The sequence below is a fragment of the Pollachius pollachius genome, assembly GCF_949987615.1.
Source record: "Pollachius pollachius genome assembly, chromosome: 1".
In the NCBI taxonomy this organism is placed as follows: domain Eukaryota; kingdom Metazoa; phylum Chordata; class Actinopteri; order Gadiformes; family Gadidae; genus Pollachius; species Pollachius pollachius.
Genome location: NC_136934.1, coordinates 18,195,307 through 18,219,616, shown reverse-complemented (window position 1 = coordinate 18,219,616; position 24,310 = coordinate 18,195,307). Strand labels below are relative to the sequence as shown.

General features: G+C 48.9%; 3 protein-coding genes across 4 annotated transcripts in view; 2 read left to right on the top strand and 1 right to left on the bottom strand.

The window, feature by feature from the left end:
* The window catches only part of smtnb (smoothelin b), a 52,416-nt gene extending 44,757 nt beyond the window's left edge, over positions 1-7,659 (top strand). For both annotated transcript variants that reach the window (XM_079740780.1, XM_079740781.1), the window contains 8 exons: positions 722-898; positions 1,276-1,338; positions 1,769-1,859; positions 2,115-2,300; positions 2,687-2,804; positions 3,151-3,302; positions 5,566-5,745; positions 7,521-7,659. In XM_079740780.1, coding sequence (XP_079596906.1) covers positions 722-898; positions 1,276-1,338; positions 1,769-1,859; positions 2,115-2,300; positions 2,687-2,804; positions 3,151-3,302; positions 5,566-5,719 — 941 coding nt within the window. In that variant the 3' untranslated portion in view covers positions 5,720-5,745; positions 7,521-7,659. The remainder of the gene's footprint in view (positions 1-721; positions 899-1,275; positions 1,339-1,768; positions 1,860-2,114; positions 2,301-2,686; positions 2,805-3,150; positions 3,303-5,565; positions 5,746-7,520) is intronic.
* Positions 7,660-9,249: 1,590 nt separating this feature from the next.
* selenom (selenoprotein M) lies at positions 9,250-11,821 on the bottom strand. The gene is made up of 5 exons (XM_079740801.1): positions 11,590-11,821; positions 10,886-10,921; positions 10,762-10,796; positions 10,372-10,450; positions 9,250-9,884 (listed from the first exon to the last, which is right to left on the bottom strand). Exons 1-5 carry the CDS (start codon positions 11,686-11,688, stop codon positions 9,636-9,638), a joined length of 498 nt encoding a protein of 165 aa, XP_079596927.1. The 5' UTR covers positions 11,689-11,821; the 3' UTR covers positions 9,250-9,635.
* Positions 11,822-12,905: 1,084 nt separating this feature from the next.
* Positions 12,906-24,310, top strand: part of inpp5jb (inositol polyphosphate-5-phosphatase Jb) — a 21,657-nt gene continuing 10,252 nt past the window's right edge. The window contains exons 1-4 of the mRNA XM_079730463.1: positions 12,906-13,315; positions 19,129-19,638; positions 20,014-20,121; positions 21,862-22,081. Coding sequence (XP_079586589.1) covers positions 19,139-19,638; positions 20,014-20,121; positions 21,862-22,081 — 828 coding nt within the window. The 5' untranslated portion in view covers positions 12,906-13,315; positions 19,129-19,138. The remainder of the gene's footprint in view (positions 13,316-19,128; positions 19,639-20,013; positions 20,122-21,861; positions 22,082-24,310) is intronic.

Here is a 24,310-nt window from a genome sequence, read left to right as displayed (position 1 = left end):
AATGGTATTACAGGACTAGTAGTGTTAATGGTATTACAGAACTAGTTGTATTAATGGTATTACAGGACTATTAGTACTAATAGTATAACAGGACTAATGGTATTAATGTTATTACAGGACTAGTTGAATTAATGGTATTACAGGACTATTAGTACTAATAGTATTACAGGACTATTAGTACTAATAGTATTACAGGACTAGTAGCATTAATGGTATTACAGGACAAGTTGTATTAATGGTATTACAGGACTATTAGTACTAATAGTATTACAGGACTAGTAGCATTAATGGTATTACAGGACAAGTTGTATTAATGGTATTACAGGACTATTAGTACTAATAGTATTACAGGACTAGTAGCATTAATGGTATTACAGGACTAGTTGTATTAATACTATTACAGGACTAGTAGTATTAATGGTATGACAGGACAAGTTGTATTAATGGTATTACAGGACCACTAGTGGTATGACCCTGTAACTGGTACTATTGGACTAGTATCACTAATGGTATGATCCGTGTTGCCACTGCTCTATGTGTGTGGCCCTGACACATTCAATGTGTTTCATGGCTCCGTGTCAAGACTCCTGAAATGCTCCCGGGCCGCTCTTCCTCTCTTCCTCATCATGGGAGGAGGTGGCGGCGTGCTCCTCCTCTTCCTCCCATATGACCCTGTGTCTCTCACCCCTGTGACTCCCCCCCCCCCCCCCCCCCTCCCCAGACCAGCGGGAGAAAGAGCGTGAGGTGCGCCTGCAGGAGCTGCGGCAGCAGAGGGAGGAGCGCGGGCAGAAGGGGCGTGGCGCCGCGGGCGGCGAGACGTTGCTGAGGAAGGTGGAGACATCAGCGGACGGCTCCTCCCACAGCCAGCTCACCAAGACGGACCGCTTCGCCCAGTCCGGTAGGTCATCGTCACATCACCCACATGAGACCCTGCCCCCCTCACAGGAACGCCTCACTCTTCTGGTCAGAAACGCCTCACTCTTCGGGTCAGTGACGCCTCACTATTTATGGTCCGTAACGCCTCACTCTTTGGGTCAGTAAGACCTCACTCTTCTGGTCCGTATACCTCACTCTTCTGGTCCGTAACGCCTCACTCTTCGGGTCAGTAATGCATCATTATTCTGGTCAGTAACACCTCACTCTTTGGGTCAGTAACGCCTCACTCATCTGGTCCGTAACACCTCACTCTTTGGGTCAGTAACGCCTCACTCATCTGGACCGTAACACCTCACTCTTCGGGTCAGTAACGCCTCACTCATCTGGTTGTGTCCGTAGACGACGGCAGCAGATCCACTCGCAGCAGTGTCATGGAGGCCAGCTATGTGCAGAAAACAGACCGTGAGTTAAGCCCTGAATGTTCTGGCAGTGGTCTCCATTCATTAGGTTTCTTTATGATGTATTTATATTTTCATAATTCTGTGTGTGTGTGTATATGTATATATGTGTGTGTATATATAGATATAGATAGATAGATAGATGGATAGATGGATAGATGGATCGATGGATCGATGGATCGATAGATAGATCTGTAGATCTATAGATAGATAGATAGATAGATAGATAGATAGATAGATAGATAGATAGATAGATAGATAGATAGATAGATAGATAGATAGATAGATAGATAGATAGATAGATCGATCTAGAGATAGATAGATAGATCGATCTAGAGATAGATCGATCTATAGATAGACAGATATAGATATATTTGATTAGTGGTAAGCCCGCAAGCGCCCTGTGATGTTTTCGTTCTTCCTTTGTGGTGCAGGAGGAACAGTGCAGTCCAAGTCCTACAGCTTCTCCTCCTCCACCTCCTCCATGTCCTCCTCCTCCTCCGGCTCGGCCCGGAAGGTGGGCAGGTAGGTTCCGGAAGCATCTCCAGAACTACGGGCATCTCTAGAACAGCTGTTTTTAGACTACTGGGGAACAAGTGGGGTCGCAAGGTCCAAACTATCACGCAATATGCATGCTCTGTGAGATGGCTCCATTTGATCATCAGTACACTGACCACTGGAAGGGGAATCGGGGAACAAAATGTTACAAACATCAGAGACACTCCCCCCCCCCCCCCCCAGAGCCTCACCAGAGCGCCCTGCCTCTCTGACCCTCCACAGCGTGTTCGACCGCGAGGACGCCACGCCCCTCCGCGGGGGCGGAGGCAGCAGGGGAGGGCTGGCAGCGGTGGAGCGGCGGCAGGCGGAGCAGCGGAAGGAGCTGATGAGGGCCCAGAGCATGCCGAAGGCCTCCGCCATGACGGCCCGCAAGGCCATGATCGAGAGGCTTGAGAAGGAGGGCGGCGGGTGAGGACACTCTCTCACTCGTTTATCCAGAGAACACAACACGGCCTTGTCAGCTTGAGGACCTCCAGCCTCAGCCTTTAATGACGAGGGGGTGTAGGGAAGACACTGAACCAATCAGGGAAGAGAGGCCATGATTTGTCAGAAATGAGAAGGGGGCAGAAAACATCTAAGTTGCCTTATGCTCACTAATAGCTGAAAGATGGCTGTTTTCTTGAATCTTTAACTATTTATTCAACATTTAGATTTTGGCCGATATCAGTACTTATTAGCACAGTATCAGCATTTTCTGATCGAAAGTTAACTGAAAACCACTTTCTCTGAAAGTATGGCCTTCCCACAAGGATGTTCCAACTTAAAAACAACTGTCAAACGTCTTCTGTCTTTAGCCCTGGAAACCAGGCGGTTGCTAAGGTTCAGAGGTCCACCAGCTTCGGCGTTCCCAACGCCAACTCCATCAAGCAGATGCTGCTGGACTGGTGCCGGGCTAAGACTCGCTGCTACGAGGTAACCCCCACACTGGGCTGTAGTTTATTACTCATGTGTGGAACCTGTCTTTGTACTGCTTGCTGCAATTTGAACCGCCCCTGTTGGGATGGTAACGATTCTCCTACTCTTCTCTACACATGCAAATTTGATGATGAATAACGCCGTCTGCGGGTTCATGTCCCTTATAAGACCAGACGCGCTCACTGCATTGGGAGCGTCATAAGAAGGTCTTTTACCCTGCTGCGAGTTCCGCTGTTCCTGTTTTTTCTGTATAATTTGCTGCTCTACACCTGGTTCGCCCTCCCACTGTTAATCACAGGGATCTCGCGGTGTCCTGTGTGATGTGTGTGATGTGTGCCCCCAGAACGTGGAGATCCAGAACTTCTCGTCCAGCTGGAGCAGTGGCATGGCCTTCTGCGCCCTGGTCCATCACTTCTTCCCCGACGCCTTCGACTACGAAGCCCTGAGCCCCTCAAACCGCCGGCACAACTTTGAGGTGGCCTTCAGCAACGCAGAGTGAGTCCTGCCTCCTGGCTGCCGTGTGTCTGGTTCTGTCACTGCTGACAGGTGACTGACCCCCCCCCCCCCCCGGGGGGTCTCCTGTCAGCGTGGAGAGAGGGGTCCACTGGGGGCTTCTCTTGGCCATGAGACGCCCTGGGGTCAGAAAGAGTGAACAAGGGCGTCCAATCACGCTGGGCTCTGCACTCAAGTTGGGTCCTTCTTAGAGGAGGTCACGGTGTAGGGAACGCCGAGGTCTTCTGTGGAAGCACCAGGGGTCACAACGGGCCCCCCTCCTAGCCCTGGATCCTGGATCTCATCCCCCCCCCCTGTGACCCAGGGTTAACCTCTCATGTCTCTGTCAGGTGTCTGAAGACGCCCACACCTACCTCCTAAACCCTGCCCTCCATTCTGAGTGACACTGACAAACCCCTTCCTCCTCCTCCTCCTCCTCCTCATCCTCGTCGTCGCCACCACAGCCTCTAACCCCGGGATCCTGAACGCTCCCTCTGAACCACCACCAGGTCAACAGAAAGAGCCTCCTCCCCCCCCCCCCCCCTCCCCTTTTGTCTTCCTCTCTTCCTCCTCCTCTTCCTCCCCTCGTAGACTGTCCCTCTCAGTCTCCCATCCTCCCCCTCCGGGGTGTGGTCCTACTCACTTTAGCCCCGCCCTCCACCACCCCCACCCCCACCCTGGCACCTCCCCCCCGCCGCAGGTCTGCGCTCTTCTCACGTTGCCACGGTAACAGGGCTCCACCCGACGCGCCGGCACCTGATTGGCCCACTGATTGTGGGTATCTTCTGCACTTGTGTCACTTGGGTTTGGATGGACACCCACGGCCCTCACCCACCACCCCCCCCCCACCAGTAGCTGTGGTGTGTGTGTGTGTGTGTGTGTGTGTGTGAGTTTTGTGTCACCAAATGTACTCTGTATTTACTGTCTCCTTGCAGGGCTCTGTCGTTGTGTTCACCCTGCGTTGTTAAGATCGACTCTGAGCCTCATTCACTCCAGACCTTTTGATGCTTGAGAGAGTCTGAAGTGCAGGGAGAGGGCCGTCATGCATGCGGCCTGAAGCCTCTCCTGGTAGACATAAAGAACGCTGAAGCATAGTTCCTTCCTCTGCTAACACAAATCACAACGACAGCCCATAGTGTTTCATCTTTACGCATCAAAAGTGTCTGGGTGAATGGGGTCAGTGTATATTTTTACACGTCTAAAGTCTCACGGTATAGAAACAACAAAGCAGACAAATATTCCAAATAGTCCTCGACTGTTGGCGTGTTGTTTGTGCGTTTGTGTTGCTGTGCGTTTTAGTGCATTTAAGAGTTGTTTGTTTGTGAATGCCACTAATGCATCATTGTGTTCACGAGGCATGTGATATATATATTGATATATACATTAAGTCATATATCAACACCACACTGAGTGTAATGTTTGTTTTTGTGTCTCTCTCTCCATGCCTCTTCACCCTGACTCCTCCTACTGGGCTGGCCACACCTTCATCTGTCCTCCTCTTCCTTCATCTCATCACATTGTTCTGGTTCATTATCTGTGCCCTACCCTCTACTCTCCTTGTTCTACTCTATCAAATGTTCTCTCAAATGTGCATTTCTTTCCCCATCCTTTTTTCTCTCCATTTTTGTCTTGTTTCTGTCCTGTCAAATCTCTCTTCTCCCCTTTCAAACATTCAATCTCTCTCGACATCAATGTCCTCTCCGTTCCCTTTTCCAAAATTCTCTCTATCTCTCTCTCTCGTTCTCTCTTTTTCATTCTCTCTCTCTCGCTCTCTCTCTGTCTCTGTCTCTCTCTCGTTCTCTCGTTCTCTCTTTTTCATTCTCTCTCGCTCTCGCTCTCTCTGTCTCTCTCTCTTGTTCTCTCTTTTTCATTCTCTCTCTCTCTCACTCTCGCTCGCTCTCTCTCTGTCTCTGTCTCTCTCTTGTTCTCTCGTTCTCTCTTTTTCATTCTCTCTCGCTCTCGCTCTCTCTCTGTCTCTCTCTCTCGTTCTCTCTTTTTTATTATCTCGCTCTCGCTCGCTCTCTCTGTCTGTCTCTCTCTCGTTCTCTCTTTTTCATTCTCTCTCTCTCTCTCTCTTTCTCTCTCTCGTTCTCTCTTTTTCATTCTCTCTCTCTCTCTTTCTGTCTCTGTCTCTGTCTCTCGCTCTGTCTCTGTTTCTCTTTCTCTCCTTCCTCCTTTCCTTCTTCTCTCCCCCCCCCCCCCCCCCTTGCGCCCTCCTTTGCCCTGATTGGTCGTTGGGTCCCCCCCCCCCCCTCCCCGGATACAGGAAGCTAGTGGATTGTCCCCAGCTGCTGGACGTGGAGGACATGGTGAAGATGCGCGAGCCGGACTGGAAGTGTGTGTACACGTACCTGCAGGAGTTCTACAGGGGGCTGGTGCTGAAGGGCTTGGTAAAGACCAAGAGCTCCGCCTCCTCCTAGGGGTCGGAGGCGTGCGGTGCCCCATGGTGAGAGAGGAGCACTCAGAAGACCTTTAACGTCCATAATTACTATCAAAGCACTGGAACCCATGTCTCATCTCTAGCACCGAACAGCCTGACTTCTAGTGTTGATGACAGCAAAAAGTGTGTGGTGCAGTAGTGTGTGTGAGTGGATCGTATAACTTTATTTATTAAAGTGCTGCGGCCTCTTGGATAAAGAGGTCCTTGAGCACACCTGTCGAGACGTGTGCGTGCCTGCCTGCCTGCCTGCCTGCCTGCCTGCGTGCGTGTGTGTGCCGGCGTGTGTGCATTTTTATTTTAGACACAAAGTTGAAGGGGCGCTTTCGTCAGGACACTAGTGTCCTGACTAGTCCTCTCTAACAGCGGTCAATAGCTGGATCCATGTTTTCTCCTGTGCGCCGACTGGACACTGCCAGGTTGTGTAGAAGCGACCCAGTGTGGCAGCAGGCCACTCCTCCAGGCTTCTGGTCGGTGGCTCCGCTCTTTAAAAGGAACTGCGAGGCAGCGCCCCAGAGCGGACTGGAAACAGTGCATGTTGTCCTCTGAGTGTCCTTGTGTATTTCAGGGCAGATTTACACATGTTTATGTACCTGACGGTTTGAATGCCTTCTAGGGCCTTTTATGGCTCCTTGGCCCTAGTTAAAACACAGCCTCTTCCCTAACTTCAAAAAAGGCAAAAGAGGTTCTTTATGATGTTGACGTTTCTTTTGTCTGAGACAGGACTGCTAATGGCCCATGGAGCTCATCTTTGTGATTTAATAACAAGCTCTCATGGCCCCTTATTAAAAAGCCACACTTGTCGGCTATGCTCTGGCTCTGCTGAGCACAGACAGAACAAAAAAACATGTATAATACTGTTGTTGAAGTGAAGACTTTGGGGTCTCATAAGCTGTTGGGATTTCGGAATTTCAATTTAAGGTAATGGGAATGCTGTCTTCTTGTGGTTATTTCTAACATGACAACCATTTCAGATGACCATATTTATATATATATTATACTTGACAAAGACGTGTCGCCATTAGATATTTTGGACAATAGTTTATTAATTTGATTTTAGACATCACATAATAATAAATAAATAAATAAATTAGATGAAAAGGAAGACTGAATTGAATCTGACGTTTTTTTATTCCGGGAAAACATATAATGTTCCGCTGGGAGACTTTTCCCTCATCACGTCACGGCAGTCCGGCCTGGTCCCCCTGACAGTCTGCTGTCTGTCAGTCCGTCCTGGTCTCCTGACAGTCTGCTGTCTGTCTGTCCTCCTGGTGTCCCTGACTGTCTGTCTGTCCTCCTGGTGTCCCTGACGGTCTGTCAGTCCGTCCTGGTCTCCCTGACAATCTGTCAGTCCGTCCTGGTCTCCCTGACGGTCTGTCAGTCCGTCCTGGTCTCCCTGTCTGTCTGTCTGTCCTCCTGGTCCCTCTGTCTGTCTGTCTGTCCTCCTGGTCTCCCTGACGGTCTGTCAGTCCGTCCTGGTCTCCCTAACGGTCTGTCTGTCCGTCCTGGTCTCCCTGACTGTCTGTCTGTCCTCCTGTTCCCCCTGACAGTCTGCTGTCTGTCAGTCCGTCCTGGTCTCCCTGTCTGTCTGTCTGTCCTCCTGGTCCCCCTGTCTGTCTGTCTGTCTGTCCTCCTGGTCTCCCTGACGGTCTGTCAGTCCGTCCCGGTCTCCCTGACGGTCTGTCTGTCCTCCTGGTCTCCCTGACGGTCTGTCTGTCCTCCTGGTCCCCCTGACTGTCTGTCTGTCCTCCTGGCCCCCCTGACGGTGTGTCTCCTCCCCCCAGGACCTATGCTGACTGCATGCCCCTGCTGGAGGTGGAGGACATGATGATGATGGGGAACAAGCCCGACTCCAAGTGTGTCTTCACCTACGTCCAGTCTCTGGTCAACCACCTGCGCAGACACGAGCTCAGGACCCTGGGCCGCGCCTCCGACCTCTGAACCCTGACCCCGCCCCCCCCGAGGTCCCCGTGTCCCCCAGGGATCGAAAAAAAAAAGATAGATCAAATGAACCGGTGCCCCAAATGTCCAAAGAGCCTCACGTCCTCCTCGTCCCTCGAGGCTCCAGGGAAGATGTCTGCTCTGGACCTGTGTGTGACCTCAGGGGACATCCGGGAGACGAGGTGAGACCACCGCTGCCCTTGAGCGGAGGATAGGTCCGTGTCTGTGTGTGTGTCCGTGTGTGTGTGTGTGTGTGTGTGTGCGTGTGTTAGTGAATTGCCTCCAGACGCACATTGTGGATACAAAGCCCGTCACTCTGTATAAAAGAGTGCAATTTATATATTCTGAATTGGATTTTAAACCTTTTAAAATGTTTATTTTATTTTAACTCAGTTGACCTCCTGGTAAAAGTCCACATTATGCACGCGGTTTTACTGCTGCATACTGTGAGAACTGATGAAAGATCCAAAAAATATATATTGCGGTAATCCCCTTTACATGATGAGGGAATGGGTTTGGCGGCGTTGCAATTGTAACTATTGTACATTATAACACAGTTGTTGACGCTGTCACTGAAGATATTATATGCATATATGTTGCTTTGGGTTTTCGATGTTCACTCTGGTACTTAAAAAAAATGTTTTGAACCAAAATCTGCATGCTCATTTATAACTTGAATTCCTGTTGTTATTTTTTAACGTCTGGTGTTTGGTGTTGAACTAGCAACCTGCCTTATCCTGCTGTAGTGTGACCAGTTACGGGGGATTCTCCAACTGTAACATGCCTTGTTCAAATCCCACAACGTTTTTTAAGTTTTTTTATATCGTGCAGGTACGTTGTTATGAGTCTAGGGATTAATTTACTTCAACGGCACGACGACGCCCCCTGCTGACAACACACGGCCACTGCCGCTGCATACAAACAAACATTTATATTCTATTTTATTAATGTGTACATGATGACTAGACAAATCAAAAAAAGTTTAACTCTAAATGGGTATTTTATTATTTGTCTGAATTAAAGCTAGCTTTCAGATGAACATGTAAAGATGAGAAGCACACTCTGCCATTACCTTTTTTAAGCTAACAAAACATGACATAAAACAAAATGTTTCATTCTACTTTTATTATTTAGGTTATCAAAAAAATCCTTGTAGGCTTTTGAGCTCAATTTGATGTAAAGAATGTCTTTGTTCAATTTCAGAAGCATTAGATATAATTTATTAGCAATATTTTATCACTGCAAACTTGAGACTAAAAAAATGGACACAAGGAGCGTTCAAAAGACATTCTGTACATCAGATTTACTGCCAGATATCCGTATTTAATATATCAGTGCACCACATGTTCAATGTGAAAAACGATTAAAACCAACTTCTGAAAGAAATTAAGAAATGTTTGTGTATTGTGTGATCATCGCTCTCTAAAAGCTCTGAAGGATACAGGCAAGCAGTTCAACTTGGTTTGGTCCATTGGGTATTTGACTAGAAAAAACACATGCAAATAGTGTGTTTGTATATTATGTAGGCTTGTGTGTGCATCCATCTATAGTCTGCCAAAGAACACGAAAATGTCAGTTTTTGTTTTGTTTTTATTGTACAACATCAATCATTAATCTCCACTCCACTCGTCTTGTATGTGTGTAGTCCCGCCCCCTGTAGAATCATGCATCATCAGTCCCAGGCCAATCAGACGACTTACAGCCTGGGACTTCATTCAGTTTCACAGCAGACAGGAAGTCAACAGACACTCAAGAGAGTCAGCAGGTCAGATTATTGACTGTTCTACGCTTTAGCATCTTTTTTTAGCATCAGTTTTGAGTCAAGTGGTTATGGTGGGGCTTGTTGCTTATTGTGTTACTGGGCTTGTGTAAAAAAAGTTGTAATGATACGTAATTGACCAGACGTTACTACCTAAAGAGGGGCCTTTATGTTCTGAAGAGATCCACGTGACTCTGAGTTACAGCTCAGACCGCTGGCCTTGGGACAGGGACCCGGGGGCGGCCTCCTCGCTGGGCTGGGGGGGCTCTGTGGGAGCCTCCCCGCTGGGCCGGGGTGTCCCGGGGGGGTCCTTGAAGGGGCTGTCCTTGGCGGGGAGGAGGCGGAACTCCTCCGGGACCTCCTCCTCGGCCTGGCTCTTCATGTAGAAGCCGAGCTGGACCAGCAGATCGTTGATCTCCGCGCGGCTCATGTCCGACAAGGCGATGCGCTGGGGGGAGGATAAGGGGAGAGTCAGGAAGAAGAACAGGACTCTGTGCTTTCACCAGATTCCTGCTCCTTTTCCAAAGGTTCCCTGGTGAGGCTGCGCATTGATCAGGGCTCCAAATCCAACAGCTCGGTTGAAAACCTTTGAATATGCCAATATTGATCATATCTGTCTTTTACACCGCCACCAAAAGTAGAAAAAATATAAATGTTCCCAGGCTGCTGGCAGACATTAATAAATGTTATATATGGCCACTCAAGTTATAACACATTTTATTTTATCCCTTTTCAGACATGAAAAAAATGGCAGGATTATTTGTAGAAGCCTGTTTACTGAAGTCGGCTCCTCCAGCACCTTCTGTCTGCTGCCTAGCGGGGAGCTGAGCCCTGATCACGAGTCAGTGTAAAAATGCTTACTGTTCGCAACGCCCTGGGCCTGTGTGTGCGTCTGTGTCTATTTGCGCATGTGTCTGTGTGCGTGTGCGCCTTACGTCTAGCTCTTCGTAGTAGTGGTTGAGGAGGACGAGCTCGGGGTCGGCTCCAGGAATGTGCTTCATCACCAGGTTATGGCTGAGGGGTGGTGGTCAGGAGGCAACACAAGCAGACATCTCACCCATCACTGCAGTCCTCACACATTGCTATGAACAGTAAATATCTCACTGCAGTGCAACGCAGACTGCTGCGTGACCCCATGGCTGTGGGCTTCATCCTTTATATGGACTGAAACCTCTGACATTGCAAACTCACAAAGCATTTTAAATATTGATCCGTGGCCATGGGGATACACCCCATAAATCAGCTCTGTGCAAAGCACTACTTCAGGCATCATATGAACACATGACACGATGGGGAGAAAGGACGTAGAGACATGGAAAGGATACTAAAGAGGAATATCCTGGGTCACAAAGGCTTTGACCTGGGGAGAGGAGAGAGGGTCGTGTTAGACTGACTGTGTGTTGCTTTAGTATGGGGCCGCGTTAGTTGAAGACCACGTCCGCAACCCACCTCTCTCAGCCGGTTCAGCTGTCATCCTCCGCAGGACTGAAATGACACAGGAAACGTGATCAGAAACAGGAACTGGTAATAAGCTTAACAGAGTATGTTGATTACTAGATTTGCTTTACACTATGCTGTAGCGCAGTGTCACCTGCTGCTTCCTATTCTACCAGTGATTAGGCTCCAGGGCACTTCGGTTCATTCGATACGTTTTTCTAGGCCAACCTAATTGTTTTGTTGGCCCTGTTCCCTCGGGCCCCACGTATTTTGCTCCCAGGAACTCAACACCAGGTGTGAGCTGCTTTACAACAATTGCTTCCGAGCTGGTGTGACGAGTCTTTACACAAAGAGGAGGGTAGCATTTCACATAGAGATATATATAACCTAGATATGTCTTTGAGACTAGGAACTAAACATTCTTCAATATATCTTGTCTGATTTTTAGGTTACTAATGTATTAATTCACAAGTAGTCTATGCGTACATCCTAATATACATATGGTTTTAGGTGAGGCTGGCTGCTCCTCTCTGATGTACTCTGCCCACATCCCTCACGCATGCGCGTAGCAGGAAACGTGGGGATATTCAAATATTCATTCAAATACCAAAACATAAAAGGGTTATTATTGTTATTATTGAACATTACAACTCTTGTCATCGTGTAACTGAACGGTAATTCAGCATAATACCGTAATAACGTTGACGGTATCCTACCTCCACCTTCGCCTTCGCCAGACCATCCAGTTTCTTCAGGTCGATCTCGTAGGTCGACGCGCAATGGAGGAAACTGGAGAAGACAAGCAGCCAGATCATCTCCCTTCTTTACGGACTGCGGCCTGAAAGAATCGGGAGGTTCTAGGTACTTTCCTGGAAGGTTAGGTAAAGATGGAGAGACGAAGGATGATATGTGTAACTACGTCCGTATCGTTTGCCACGTCAAACGATTCTCCTCCTACGTTCTGAGAGATAGGGGCGGGCGTTAGACAAGACAGAGGCGAGCGTAAGTCCTCCCATTGTGTGAGACGGGCGTGAGTATGACCTCTCGTTCAGCGAGACAGGGCCGGGCGTGCGTAAGACCTCCGCAGACATACTGCGGTGGGGGGATTCAATCTTCACCCAAAGGATTTGGAATAACTATTGAGCATTACCTAAAAATATCAGTTTCTGGTCATTCTAAGATTATAATGTAGTAAATATAAAGTCACCATTTGGAGGATGTTTCCTCTGGGAAGTAATCCTACCTGCTCTACTGTTAGGAGCAAGTTATTTTGAATCGGAACATTCACTACCAGAGATGTAATTTAGTATATAGTATATATATAATATAGTAAAAAGCTGTTACTTATGTTTAGTGGTTAATAGAGAATATATTAACTTAATAAATTAACTATGGGATTAACAAATAATGGTAAGCTACGTCGAAAGGCATGGTTTCAATGGTATATCATTAAAGTATGTTATTGCTGTCTATCTTAATATATATTTTACCTCATGTCTGGCTACATCACTAACTTGATACATCAATGCATTTGAAACGTGAGCGTCCCTGCTCAGGGGTTTGAGAGTATCTGATGCATGCTGTTATGGTCTGTACGAGGCCTTTATCGCAGAGGTGTATCGAATGATGTTTATTATGGGCACTAGCATACCTACATCCAATAACAGATGAGCTGCCCCCTGGTTTCAACCCTATTAATACTGCTGTTCTTTTCTTTTCAATGTATCTGTATGTTCTATCTTGTTGATTCTCTAGCGCTGAGGGAGTCTTATACGCCTGCTGGGGCTGTCATTTTCCTGTGTAGGCCTATTTGTAGTTATTTTTTATGCAGGTCTACTCCTATCGTATTCGTTTATTGTTATGTGCAAACGAAGAAACTACCAATTAAAGGCCCATTCTTCATGGGTCATTGAAGCTAAGTTACGTTTCCCAACATGATGAGCCACTAGGGGGAGCCACGACCTCAGCCTCCCCATGGCGACTCGGTCCTCTACTAGCGGGCTGCAGAAGCCCGTGTTGGCTTTACGGAAACGACCCGATCACGTTTGACTTCTGAATCCGAAGGACACAGAAACGGTTACGCTATTCGGAGTCCCTCGATGCGTTGAACCGACACTTTCCAGGCGATTTGGTGGAGGGAATTAACAGTGAAGGGTCAATCATGGGGCTGGTGGTTCCAGCGATGTAGCCGATGAGATCTGCTCGACATTATTTCTGTAGGATCCCCTCCAGGACCACCTGCTCTCCGGTCCTCGGTGCGCTACGCTGGCATGCCCCTGGTCTCGTGTGGGAAGCGGCTGACGGGTTCAGGTTCTGAACGCTCGGTTTGACTCAGAGGACCACCTGGGTCCTGGTCGTCTTCAGGAACCCATCGGGTCCTGGTCGTCTTCAGCTGTGCCCGTGGATCTTCGTCCCGTTCTTCTCCAGGCGCCCATAGGACAGGTAACGCATGACGTCAATAACAACACCCTTCCGTCTGGGAGAAATAGCGTTGAACGTAAAGCCGAGCAAACCGGGTCTTATTACACATTTTGCTATGGTTGGAAAGAGCGAAAAAACAAAATGTGCCCGAGGTATAGTATGGATATCTGATAGAAAACAGATTTGTTCAGATCCCGCTGGCAACAACGGTATGCTGCACAAACTAAAGGCTGGTTAGTTGTGGACAGTTGCTATTGGCCGTGTCAGAGCAATTATGAAGAAAATAGAAAGCCAATGCAAAGCCACTAATGCGCGACGGTGATGTAATGAAGGCTGTTGATTGCGTTTTCGGACCAAGTAGAATTTGGATTTGTCTTGCATTATAACACACACGCACACACACGCACACACACACACACACACACACGCAGGCACGCACACGCACACATACACACACACATTGAGGACATTTAGTGGAAAATACCAAATGAGGATAAGGCCAAATAGGGCCATGTGCCGGCATCTGTAACATTGTTTTTAGGATCAAATTGAAGGCATTTGGCATGAAATCCCTTGACTCTTCCCTCTCAATCTGTCCCTGCTCTCTGTTTGTTTCTGCTCCCTCTCACCTCATCTACTCCCATTGCTCCCATTGTCTTTTACTCTGTGTAATACACACACACACATACCGACACATACACACACACACATGCACACGCAGGCACGCATGCACGCACACACACACACACACACACACACATACACATACACATACACACACATACATGCACAAACACACCTGCCATGTGGGGTTTCATGGTTCTATTTAAAAGTACAAAGTAGGGGTTTACAGCCTCGATGATGCAGTGTTTGTTCTCCTCCACGAGACGGTCCGTGGTTCATGTCTCCATCCCAGTTTGACCACATGAAGAGCTCCCTAGAACTGACCTCCAGTGAACTGGATCCAGAGGCCTGCTTCCATCAGAAACGACGCCTTTTCACGTAACGGCAACGTCCTAGATGTTTGACCTGGTTTGGATTCTGATTGGTAGAAATAACTTGTGGAGGGGAGGGGGGTTAGAATGACCCAGCAGGGCCGTGGGGGGGGGGGGGGGGGGGGGGGGGGCACAGCTGCTGCCCATCATTAGTGTCCCTGTCAGAGGGACAGACGGGCCCTGCGGCCCAACAGGTTCCCCGCCTCCATCTCGTCTATGAGACAACTTGTAGCAACGGAGTTAGGTATAGAAAAGAGACAGAGGGTAACGCGAGGCTGGAGGACGGAGACCGGGACTGTCTTTCTCCAGGTGTGTCTGTCCAGGCTGCAGCACGCCTCCCCACACACCAGGTATCAGGTGGAGAGCGTGTAACGCGATGAGACGGCCACCCTCCTCCAGCCTCCTCCCCCCTCCTCCACCCTTCTCTAGACCCTTGCCACCCTTTTCCACCCCTCTCCCCTCCTCTCCACCCTTCTCCAACCTACTCCCCTCCTCTCCACCCCTTTTCCCCTCCTCTCGACCCCTCTCCCCTCCTCTCCACCCGTCTCCACTCTACACCACCCCTCTCCACCCTTCTCAACCACTTTCCCACCGTTCTCCCCTCCTCTCCACCCCTCTCCACCCTCTTCCACCCTTCTTCCCTCCTCTCCACCCTCCTCCACCCTTTTCTCCTCCTCTCCATTGGAGGAGCATCAGGACGCCTCCTCTGTCCGGATCTCATGACCACCGGGTCTGTGGCTCAGCGTCCGGTTAGATGAGTGAAATAGGTCATCAACAATACATTAATAATGCATATTAAGCAGAGTTCACATGGAGGCAGGGTTAGGGTTGTGGGAGGTAGTGGATGCAGAATGCGTGCAAATTATTGGTGTGGTTTATAATTCACAATGCATCGCATTTCCCTAATTTCAGATAAATGCCGGTTAATGTATATAATTGAACTAGAGCTGCCATGGTTAATGGCTAATGTCTAACAGCATATTGCGCTCACTGTATTTCATACTTACAGTACACAAGCATCGTCTTTCATTTCCTTTCCTTTGTTTCCTTTGCCTTTCCCCTTGCGGTTGTGTCACTCCTAATTCCATCCCGAACGCGCCACACATGCACACACTTGCACGCATGCACACTTGCACACACTTGTACTCCCTCACGACAATCAGCATACTTCCAATAATAAACCAGCTCCTGCAGTTGTTGACTGCCTGGCATGCAGACGTCAGCGACAGCAGCAGAGCTCCGGACGGGAAACACGGCCTGGTCACCAGCGGGTGTAGAGGAACCCGGCAAGCAGGGACATGTAGTGAGGCACTGACCTGGCTCTGCCTTCCCCTCAGTCTTCTAATAACTCATCTAATTACCCTCTTTATACTTTATTGCCTTAATGTTGTATTGTGTTGTGTCTTGGTGCCTGATGGAAAACGTCGCCAAGGTGTACTGAGTATATCAGATTTGTGTCTTCATCCTGGGTGAGAAGCCGCTGTGATGATGGTGACAATACGTCACCCTCCCGTATCTCTGCCGCTGGGCGCAGGAGGATTAGACATTGTTGAGAAATAGGGCGAGGGAGGGAGGGAGGGAAAGGCGGGGGGGAGAGCACATGTTGGAGACATTTTGCGACAAGACAATGTTTAGTCTCTGAAAGAACGGCCGTGCAAGACGGTGGCCGGGTCTCCTCCTCTTTGGCTTTGTTACAACAGCGGTCTGGGTCCCCTCATACCGCCCCCCCTCCACTGGCAGCACCATAAACCCCCACTACAGCACCCACTCCAGGTCCTGGGTCATGGGGCGCTGTGGTCCTGCCCTCCCCCTGCTCAGCGGCGGTGCCCCCTACAGCAACCTTGGAGATGAAGCAGCGCTCCTCATGTGGGGAACTCTGGCTTTTAGTATTTTGTAGGTCATGGGAATTTAGATTATTATTCATGTATAATTATTCATATATTGTAATGATGATGATTATTATTATCATTATTTTATTATGACGAAAGGGGTCCACTTCTCTGCACGGTCGGGTCAGAACACATGAGACCTTCTGGACAGAGTCTAGGCCTCACTCGAAGAGAGTCAGAGCCTCACACTAAGAGAGTCTGAGCCTCACTCGAAGAGAGTCTGAGCCTCACTCAAAGAGAGTCTGAGCCTCACACGAAGAGAGTCTGAGCCTCACACGAAGAGAGTCTGAGCCTCACTCGAAGAGAGTCAGAGCCTCACACGAAGAGAGTCTGAGCCTTACTCGAAGAGAGTCTGAGCCTCACTCGAAGAGAGTCTGAGCCTCACACGAAGAGAGTTTGAGCCTCACACGAAGAGAGTCTGAGCCTCACACGAAGAGAGTTTGAGCCTCACACAAAGAGAGTCTGAGCCTCACACGAAGAGAGTCTGAGCCTCACGTGAAGAGAGTCTGAGCCTCACGATTAGAGAGTCTGAGCCTCACGTGAAGAGCGTCTGAGGCTCACACAAAGAGAGTCTGAGCCTCACGTTTAGAGAGTCTGAGCCTCACGTGAAGAGCATCTGAGCCTCACGTGAAGAGCGTCTGAGGCTCACGTGAAGAGTCTGTGCCTCACATTTAGAGTGAGCCTCACGTGAAGAGCGTCTGAGCCTCACGTGAAGAGCGTCTTAGGCTCACGTGAAGAGAGTCTGTGCCTCACGTTTAGAGTGAGCCTCACGTGAAGAGTGTCTGAGCCTCACGTGAAGAGCGTCTGAGCCTCACGTGAAGAGAGTCTGAGCCTCACGATTAGAGAGTCTGAGCCTCACGTGAAGAGCGTCTGAGGCTCACACAAAGAGAGTCTGAGCCTCACGTTTAGAGAGTCTGAGCCTCACGTGAAGAGCATCTGAGCCTCACGTGAAGAGCGTCTGAGGCTCACGTGAAGAGAGTCTGTGCCTCACATTTAGAGTGAGCCTCACGTGAAGAGCGTCTGAGCCTCACGTGAAGAGCGTCTTAGGCTCACGTGAAGAGAGTCTGTGCCTCACGTTTAGAGTGAGCCTCACGTGAAGAGTGTCTGAGCCTCACGTGAAGAGCGTCTGAGCCTCACTCAAAGAGAGTCTGAGCCTCACGTGAAGAGCGTCTGAGCCTCACGTGGAGAGAGTCTGAGCCTCACTCAAAGAGAGTCTGAGCCTCACGTGAAGAGAGTCTGAGCCTCACGTGAAGAGAGTATGAGCCTCACGAGAAGAGAGTCCGAGAATCACATGAAGACCACACACAGGGAAAAGGGCATGGCGTGGTTCACATCAGGGCCTCATGGAGAGGCGTGTATGACATCCACATTAACTGCAGTTACTGCATTGACTGGCCTTCACTCTGTCTCGGTCTGCTTGGGTTTTCAGTCCTGCAGCTTAAATATTTTCACCGTTTTCTTTCAAATCCTGTTAGTCACGGTTAATCTTTCTTTGGTGGCCCAACCCCCGCATGAAGAATCATGGAGTCATCTCCAACGAGGTGGAATCTGGTTGACCTCTCCCATGTGATCACCACAGAGCCCTACCCTGTTCCTGTCAGAGCCTGGACCGTGGTCATTCGTCTCCATCTTACGTGCCTGACCAGCGCTGGTCTTTCAGTCTTTCCTAAAACGCTTGTGAATTCAATAGTTTGAAATTGATCATTGAATGCAGTAGACAGCGTTTCCTTTATATTTCCTCCCAGTTGGGAGGTTGTGTGGTGGTAGACTAGCTGATTGTTTCCAAGTCAGTCACATGGTCAGGTGTGCTGCGCTGGTATGAACCGACTGGATCTCCATCTCCATGGTTACCACCCATCCAGCGGGCGGCTTAGCTGAAGACGGAGGCTGATCCCCACATCTCCTCTGGGCCTTCTCTCTGAGTGGACCCGTAGTGGAGGGCTGGGGGTGGAGATGGAGTGAAGTGGGCAAACCTCCTCTCCCTGTTTAGTTGGGGTCGTTCGTCCACCCCTTAATCGTCTCGGCGCTCTTTATCTGCTGCTGAGGACATAATGAGGGCTTTCAAGGAGCAGGAGAAGGTATCAGCCCCAGCCTCCTCCGAACCGGGTAACACCACCCGATGGTTCAGTCCTCCACCCCTCTGGGTCCTCCACCCTGCTGGGTCCCCTCTGGGTCCTCCACCCTTCTGGGTCCACTCTGGGTCCTCCACCCTGCTGGGTCCTCTCTGGGTCCTCCTCCCTGCTGGGTGGAGGACCTTCCTCCCCACAACGCCATGGCAACAACCCCACCCTTTAAGTTGAGGACAAATCGCTTGTTAATTGTGAAAGGGATGGGGTTTATTTATATATATATACACCCACCAACATTATATCTATTGTTCTGCCTCTGTCTCATGATCGTCTGGTCCAGGTCCGGTTGTCAGGGCGATGGTTCTCCTCACTTACCCGGAGAATTTAGGTTTCTTAGTGAGACCGCACACGGTATATTACAAAACACTTTACTGGTATTACAAATCTCTATTACAGAAATGGTCTATTACAACATGCATCACGTGGTTCGATTTTTGCAGATCTGATGAGCCATAGTGAGAGGAACACCCTAAAAATACTGATCAGAAAATGAAATACAATCAGTCCAACTCATGCCCTCTTTCTGGCCTCTTGAAATGATCCAGGTCCAAACTCATTTTGGACCTGGATCATTTTGCCAGTGCTATTCTTTCTCGAATCAATAAATATACTGGTTCTAATGTTGTTTGAACCAGCAATTAAAAGTGAAATTAAATTGAAATTCCAGGGTCATTGAATATAAAGACACCAGTTTGAATTCAGTTTGAACCAGGAAATGGTTCAAACTGTTGACTTTATACTCAAATGACCCTGGAACAGTCAGTGAAAGGCATCTGTAAATCAATAGAATAATAACAATCCTAAAATGCACGTCTCTACAGATTGATAACGATGGATCCCGGGAGCCAGGACCAAAGCCCACGACCGTCTGACCAACCTGAAGGAATGGAGGTCTTGGAGGCCCCCGGCCCAGTAGCACCCCCACCACCGAAGACCCCTGAGGCCCCTCCCCCCGCCGCCCAGCCTGGGCCCCCCTCCAGCGCCAGGCCCCGCCGTCCCCAGAGGACCCCCAGAGTGGAGGGGTCCGTCGACATCCTCGAACCCAAGCGTGACACCGGAGCCGAGACCGGCCCCAGACCCAGACCGGCTTGTCCCAATGACGAGGACGAAGAGTGCAGCCCTGACGGAGCAGGGCTTAGCCATCCCAAGCCCCCCGCGGCTGGCAGGAGCCCGGCAGACCCCCGGGGCCTGCGCACTAAAGGCCGTGCGGCCTCTGTCCCCTACGAGAGCGCGATCCGACCCCCGGCCCCCCACCTCGCCCCCCACGCCCAGAGGGCCTTCTCTGTGGTGGGCACAGCGGACACACCGGCCCAGAGCCTGGAGGACTTCAGGCAAGTCCTCTGCTTCCTATTCATCAGTGGGGAGGGAACTAACAGTGAGGAGAGACGATGATGTTCACTCGTATTAAAGCCTCCCCAACACCCCTTCCTCTCCTAGTCCCACTCCACTAACAGTCAAACACATATAGATGCTTCATCACAGAGGTGTCCTAACTTCTCCCCTCTCTCTCCAAGTCTAAGACATGCACATAAAGTTTTGCCCAGAGTGGACCACAATCTCAAAAGGTTCCCTAGGTGGATTGGCAGACTTCCTTCCTTTCTTGGCAGACTTCCTACTTCAGATATGCCTTTATTGTGTAAATAGCTGCAATAGCAAAGCTCGGCAGTGCTAGTTAAAGCAGTCGCTCCCATGTGATCTGTCTGCAGGGTTCACCTCATCACCTGGAACGTGGGCTCCTCCATGCCTCCTGACGACATGACGGACCTGCTGGGGCTGCGGGTGGGTGACGGGAACACAGACATGTACATCATCGGGTGAGTGCTCCGTGGCCTCTGCTCTGTGGTGTTCAGAGCCACCGGGCTGCCAGGTGATCCATGTGACGCAACAGTGGTGGCTTAGAGGAATGGAGTGGACTGTATTTAGCACAACATCAGGGTTGTTATTAGTGCATGAACTTATGGGTGGGATGGGATTATTGTTTAACAATTAAACCCATCACAAGAATGCTATACAATTTACAACTATATACAACTACTATATAACTTTGTTGTGTACATAACATAAACACAAGGTCTGTTATGGGGATTATTGCTGAGTCACCAGCTTCTGCAAGATGCTCAAGAATCACCTGTTCAGAGTTCCCTTGACTCTGCGTAGCCTCCCCCCTTTCCACCCCCCCCACCCCTTCTCCTCCCTTACTCTACTAAAATCACCCCTTTTACGTTCTTATTGTATGTTAACGTCCTGGCACTTAAAAATATTAAATATTAAAAATACTAAGCATTGTATAGCACCTTATCCTAGCTATCTTTGTTGTAGATGGGAATGGGTTAACATAACAATTGTTAGTGATTGGCACTTCTTGGCACTTCTATGGGTCTTTGAACATCCTTACTGTACCGTCAGCGATATCTTGTTGTTTCTCTTTCTTTTGAAAAATGTACTTACTGTAAATCGCTTTGGATTAAAGCATATGCTAAATGCTCTATATATATATGTTAATGTAATCTGTGTGCATGTACACTTCATTCTTCGTTGAACTTCCTGCTTTGTTTGATTTAATAGTGCAGGAAAAATTGCCCTTCGGGGCGGATAAAGATCAATTCTATGCTGACTGGATATCCTTATTTACTCAAGAAGCAAAGCTTTAGTCAATGAAGATCTACATTGAGATTTTTCGTTCATCCCATGGCTTGTTAAGATGTTCCGTGTTTGAGTTTATAGTTCTGTTTTACTCATTTAAATGTTTCATGTGAAACCGTTCTGAACTCTCTGGCGATGGCTCCTTCTCCTCCCTTACTCTACTAAAATCACCCCTTTTACGTTCTTATTGTATGTTAACGTCCTGGCACTTAAAAATATTAAATATTAAAAATACTAAGCATTGTATAGCACCTTATCCTAGCTATCTTTGTTGTAGATGGGAATGGGTTAACATAACAATTGTTAGTGATTGGCACTTCTTGGCACTTCTATGGGTCTTTGAACATCCTTACTGTACCGTCAGCGATATCTTGTTGTTTCTCTTTCTTTTGAAAAATGTACTTACTGTAAATCGCTTTGGATTAAAGCATATGCTAAATGCCCTATATATATATGTTAATGTAATCTGTGTGCATGTACACTTCATTCTTCGTTGAACTTCCTGCTTTGTTTGATTTAATAGTGCAGGAAAAATTGCCCTTCGGGGCGGATAAAGATCAATTCTATGCTGACTGGATATCCTTATTTACTCAAGAAGCAAAGCTTTAGTCAATGAAGATCTACATTGAGATTTTTCGTTCATCCCATGGCTTGTTAAGATGTTCCGTGTTTGAGTTTATAGTTCTGTTTTACTCATTTAAATGTTTCATATGAAACCGTTCTGAACTCTCTGGCGATGGCTCCTCTCTCCCCCCTGACCGGCAGAGGGGAACGAGACCAGGGGGATCTCACAAGACTGGGTTTTTTTCTTTTGGTCCTCATTGTGTTCTCCGCTCAGGGCAGAGCCTCTCGCTCACCTCAGCTCTGCCCCTAGTGACCGCGGTGTTTCCCTGTGTGTGTGCTCCTACAAGACTACAGGAAGTGAACTCGATGATCAACAAAAGGCTGAAAGACGTCCTCTTCACAGACCAGTGGAGCGAGGCCTGCATGGACCGACTCAGCCCCTTCGGTTACGTGCTGGTCAGTAAGCGCTCATCAGACTCACACGCAGGCACGCACATGCATACACACACGCACGCATGCAGGCACGCATGCACACGCACATACAGGAAACACACATGCGCATACACCATCAACCACACACACACTCACACACAGGCACGCACACGCACATGCAACCCAAACGCATGCACATACTCATACATTACCATAATGCGAGGCCGCAGGGCTTGTGTCCGTGTGATGGGGAGGAGTGTTGCAGGAGCGGTCAGCAGTTGCTCCAGTCTCCTCTGATTGGTCTCCTACAGCTATGATGTTATATAAATGAACGTTGCCCCCCATCTCCTGCTGCTGGCCGTTCCCTGAAACAGAGCAGCGGCGTCAGAGCTCCTGGTTCTATTTGCATGTCTCTTTATCTTAATTATCTCTCTCTGTTTTCCCTCTCTCTCTCGCTATCGCTCATATATTCAAATTCCTCACTCTGTCACAATGACCTACTATCCCTCGCTCTCGTTCTCTCCCTCTGTGTCTCTGTGTCTCTCTCTATACGTACACAAATTCATAGAGAGAGAGTTTACATACAAACTAGATAGAGAGATATACAGACTCTTTCTTATTGCGACATACATTTATGAACGCAACACACATGCACTCTTATCTAGAAAAGTGTGTGTTTATGGTTTGGTGTGTGCGTGTGTGAGTTTTTTGTTTGGGAGAGATTGTGTATGTGTGTGTGAGTTGCGCATTGTTTCCCCTACGATTAGTTTAAGGCAGTAGTTGGAAGGTATGTGTGTGTGTGTGTGTGTGTGTGTGCGTGCGTTTGGCATGTATGCGGTGTGTATGTGTGTGTGTGCGGTGTGAGGTGTATATGTTTTATGTGGTCTCCATAGACCATCAGCTGCAGAGCGTCCCGCTAGGAGGATACCCAGGGTGCAGTAGGTTTTATTTTGGTGCGGGTGTCATTGTCCTGTCGCCTCCGGCGATAAGGAGGCTGACAGTGAAACTGATGCAGTCCTCTGGGGAGACCTCAACTTGCCGAGCTCGGTTTGAGCTCTGTTAGAGCTCTGTTAAAGCCCTCCCCCTCCCTGCTGCTGCTTGGCTGGAGCTCTGTTTAAGCTCTTTGAGAGTTCTCTGAAAGCTCTTTTAGAGCGCTCTGTTAGAGCAATGTTAGATCTCTAGAGCTCTGTTAGAGCTCTGTTAAAGCTCTGTTAACGCTCTGCTCGTTGAAGCACTGTTAAAGCGCTGTTAACGCTCTGTTGGTTAAAGCTCTGTTAGTTAAAGCTCTGTTAGTTAAAGCTCTGTTAGAACCCTGTTAGAAATCTTTCTCAAGGCGATGCCTTTCTACTCTTCCAGCCGCTTGCTGGCCACTAGGCGGACCGCAGGGACACAGCCGTTCTCAGCTGTAATCATGTGGTTCCCTTATGGGCTCTGCTAACTACCTTCTCTCCTCAGAGAACACACCCACAAGCAAAGCGCGTGCACCGAACACCACAAGATACAGGGCAGGGCCTCCACCTAATGGTTGATACACACACTGGCACATGCACGCACATGCACAATATATACAGCCATGCACACACACACATCACACACAGAGACGTAACAGCCCAGACATACAGTGTTTGTCTTGAAAGGTTACCTACCATTTTCTGCAGCCTAAGATCTGCTTCGACAGCCTTCAGGGACTTCACTGTTCATCAGAGATAATATTAGGAGACGCTCTTTGGCTCCAGTGCATGCACGCATGCACACACACACACACACACACACACACACACACACACACACATACACACATACTGACACACATACTGACACACATACTGACACACAAACCGACACACATGCACACAAACACAAACATACACATACTGACACACACAAACACACACACACACATACTAACACACTTACTGACAGACACACACACACATACACACACACACACACACACACTGACACACACGTGCCCAAGTACATGAGCACTTGGGCACGTGCACGCTCAAACCACACATAAGTAACTCCGGCTTTCATGCACACACGTATAAAAAAGAAAAACACATGCAGAAAACACACACAAAGACACTGGAGCAGCTCACTCTCCCTGTCCACAAGCCAACACAGATCCCCTTAGTCGGTCCAGTTCACGGTTGAGCCAGCTCCATTACGCAACGCAGCCCTCCAAGTAGCTCCCCAGCATAGCAACATGGCCGCCCCTCACGTGGGCCATGAGCGCCCTCAAGGTATGACAACAACAGGCAGGGTGTGGGGTGGTGCTTGGCGCTGGATGAACCCAGATCAGGGCGGCACCAATCAACAGCTCAGGGTGCTGCTGAATATAGCCTTGGAGGGGCTGGGTTT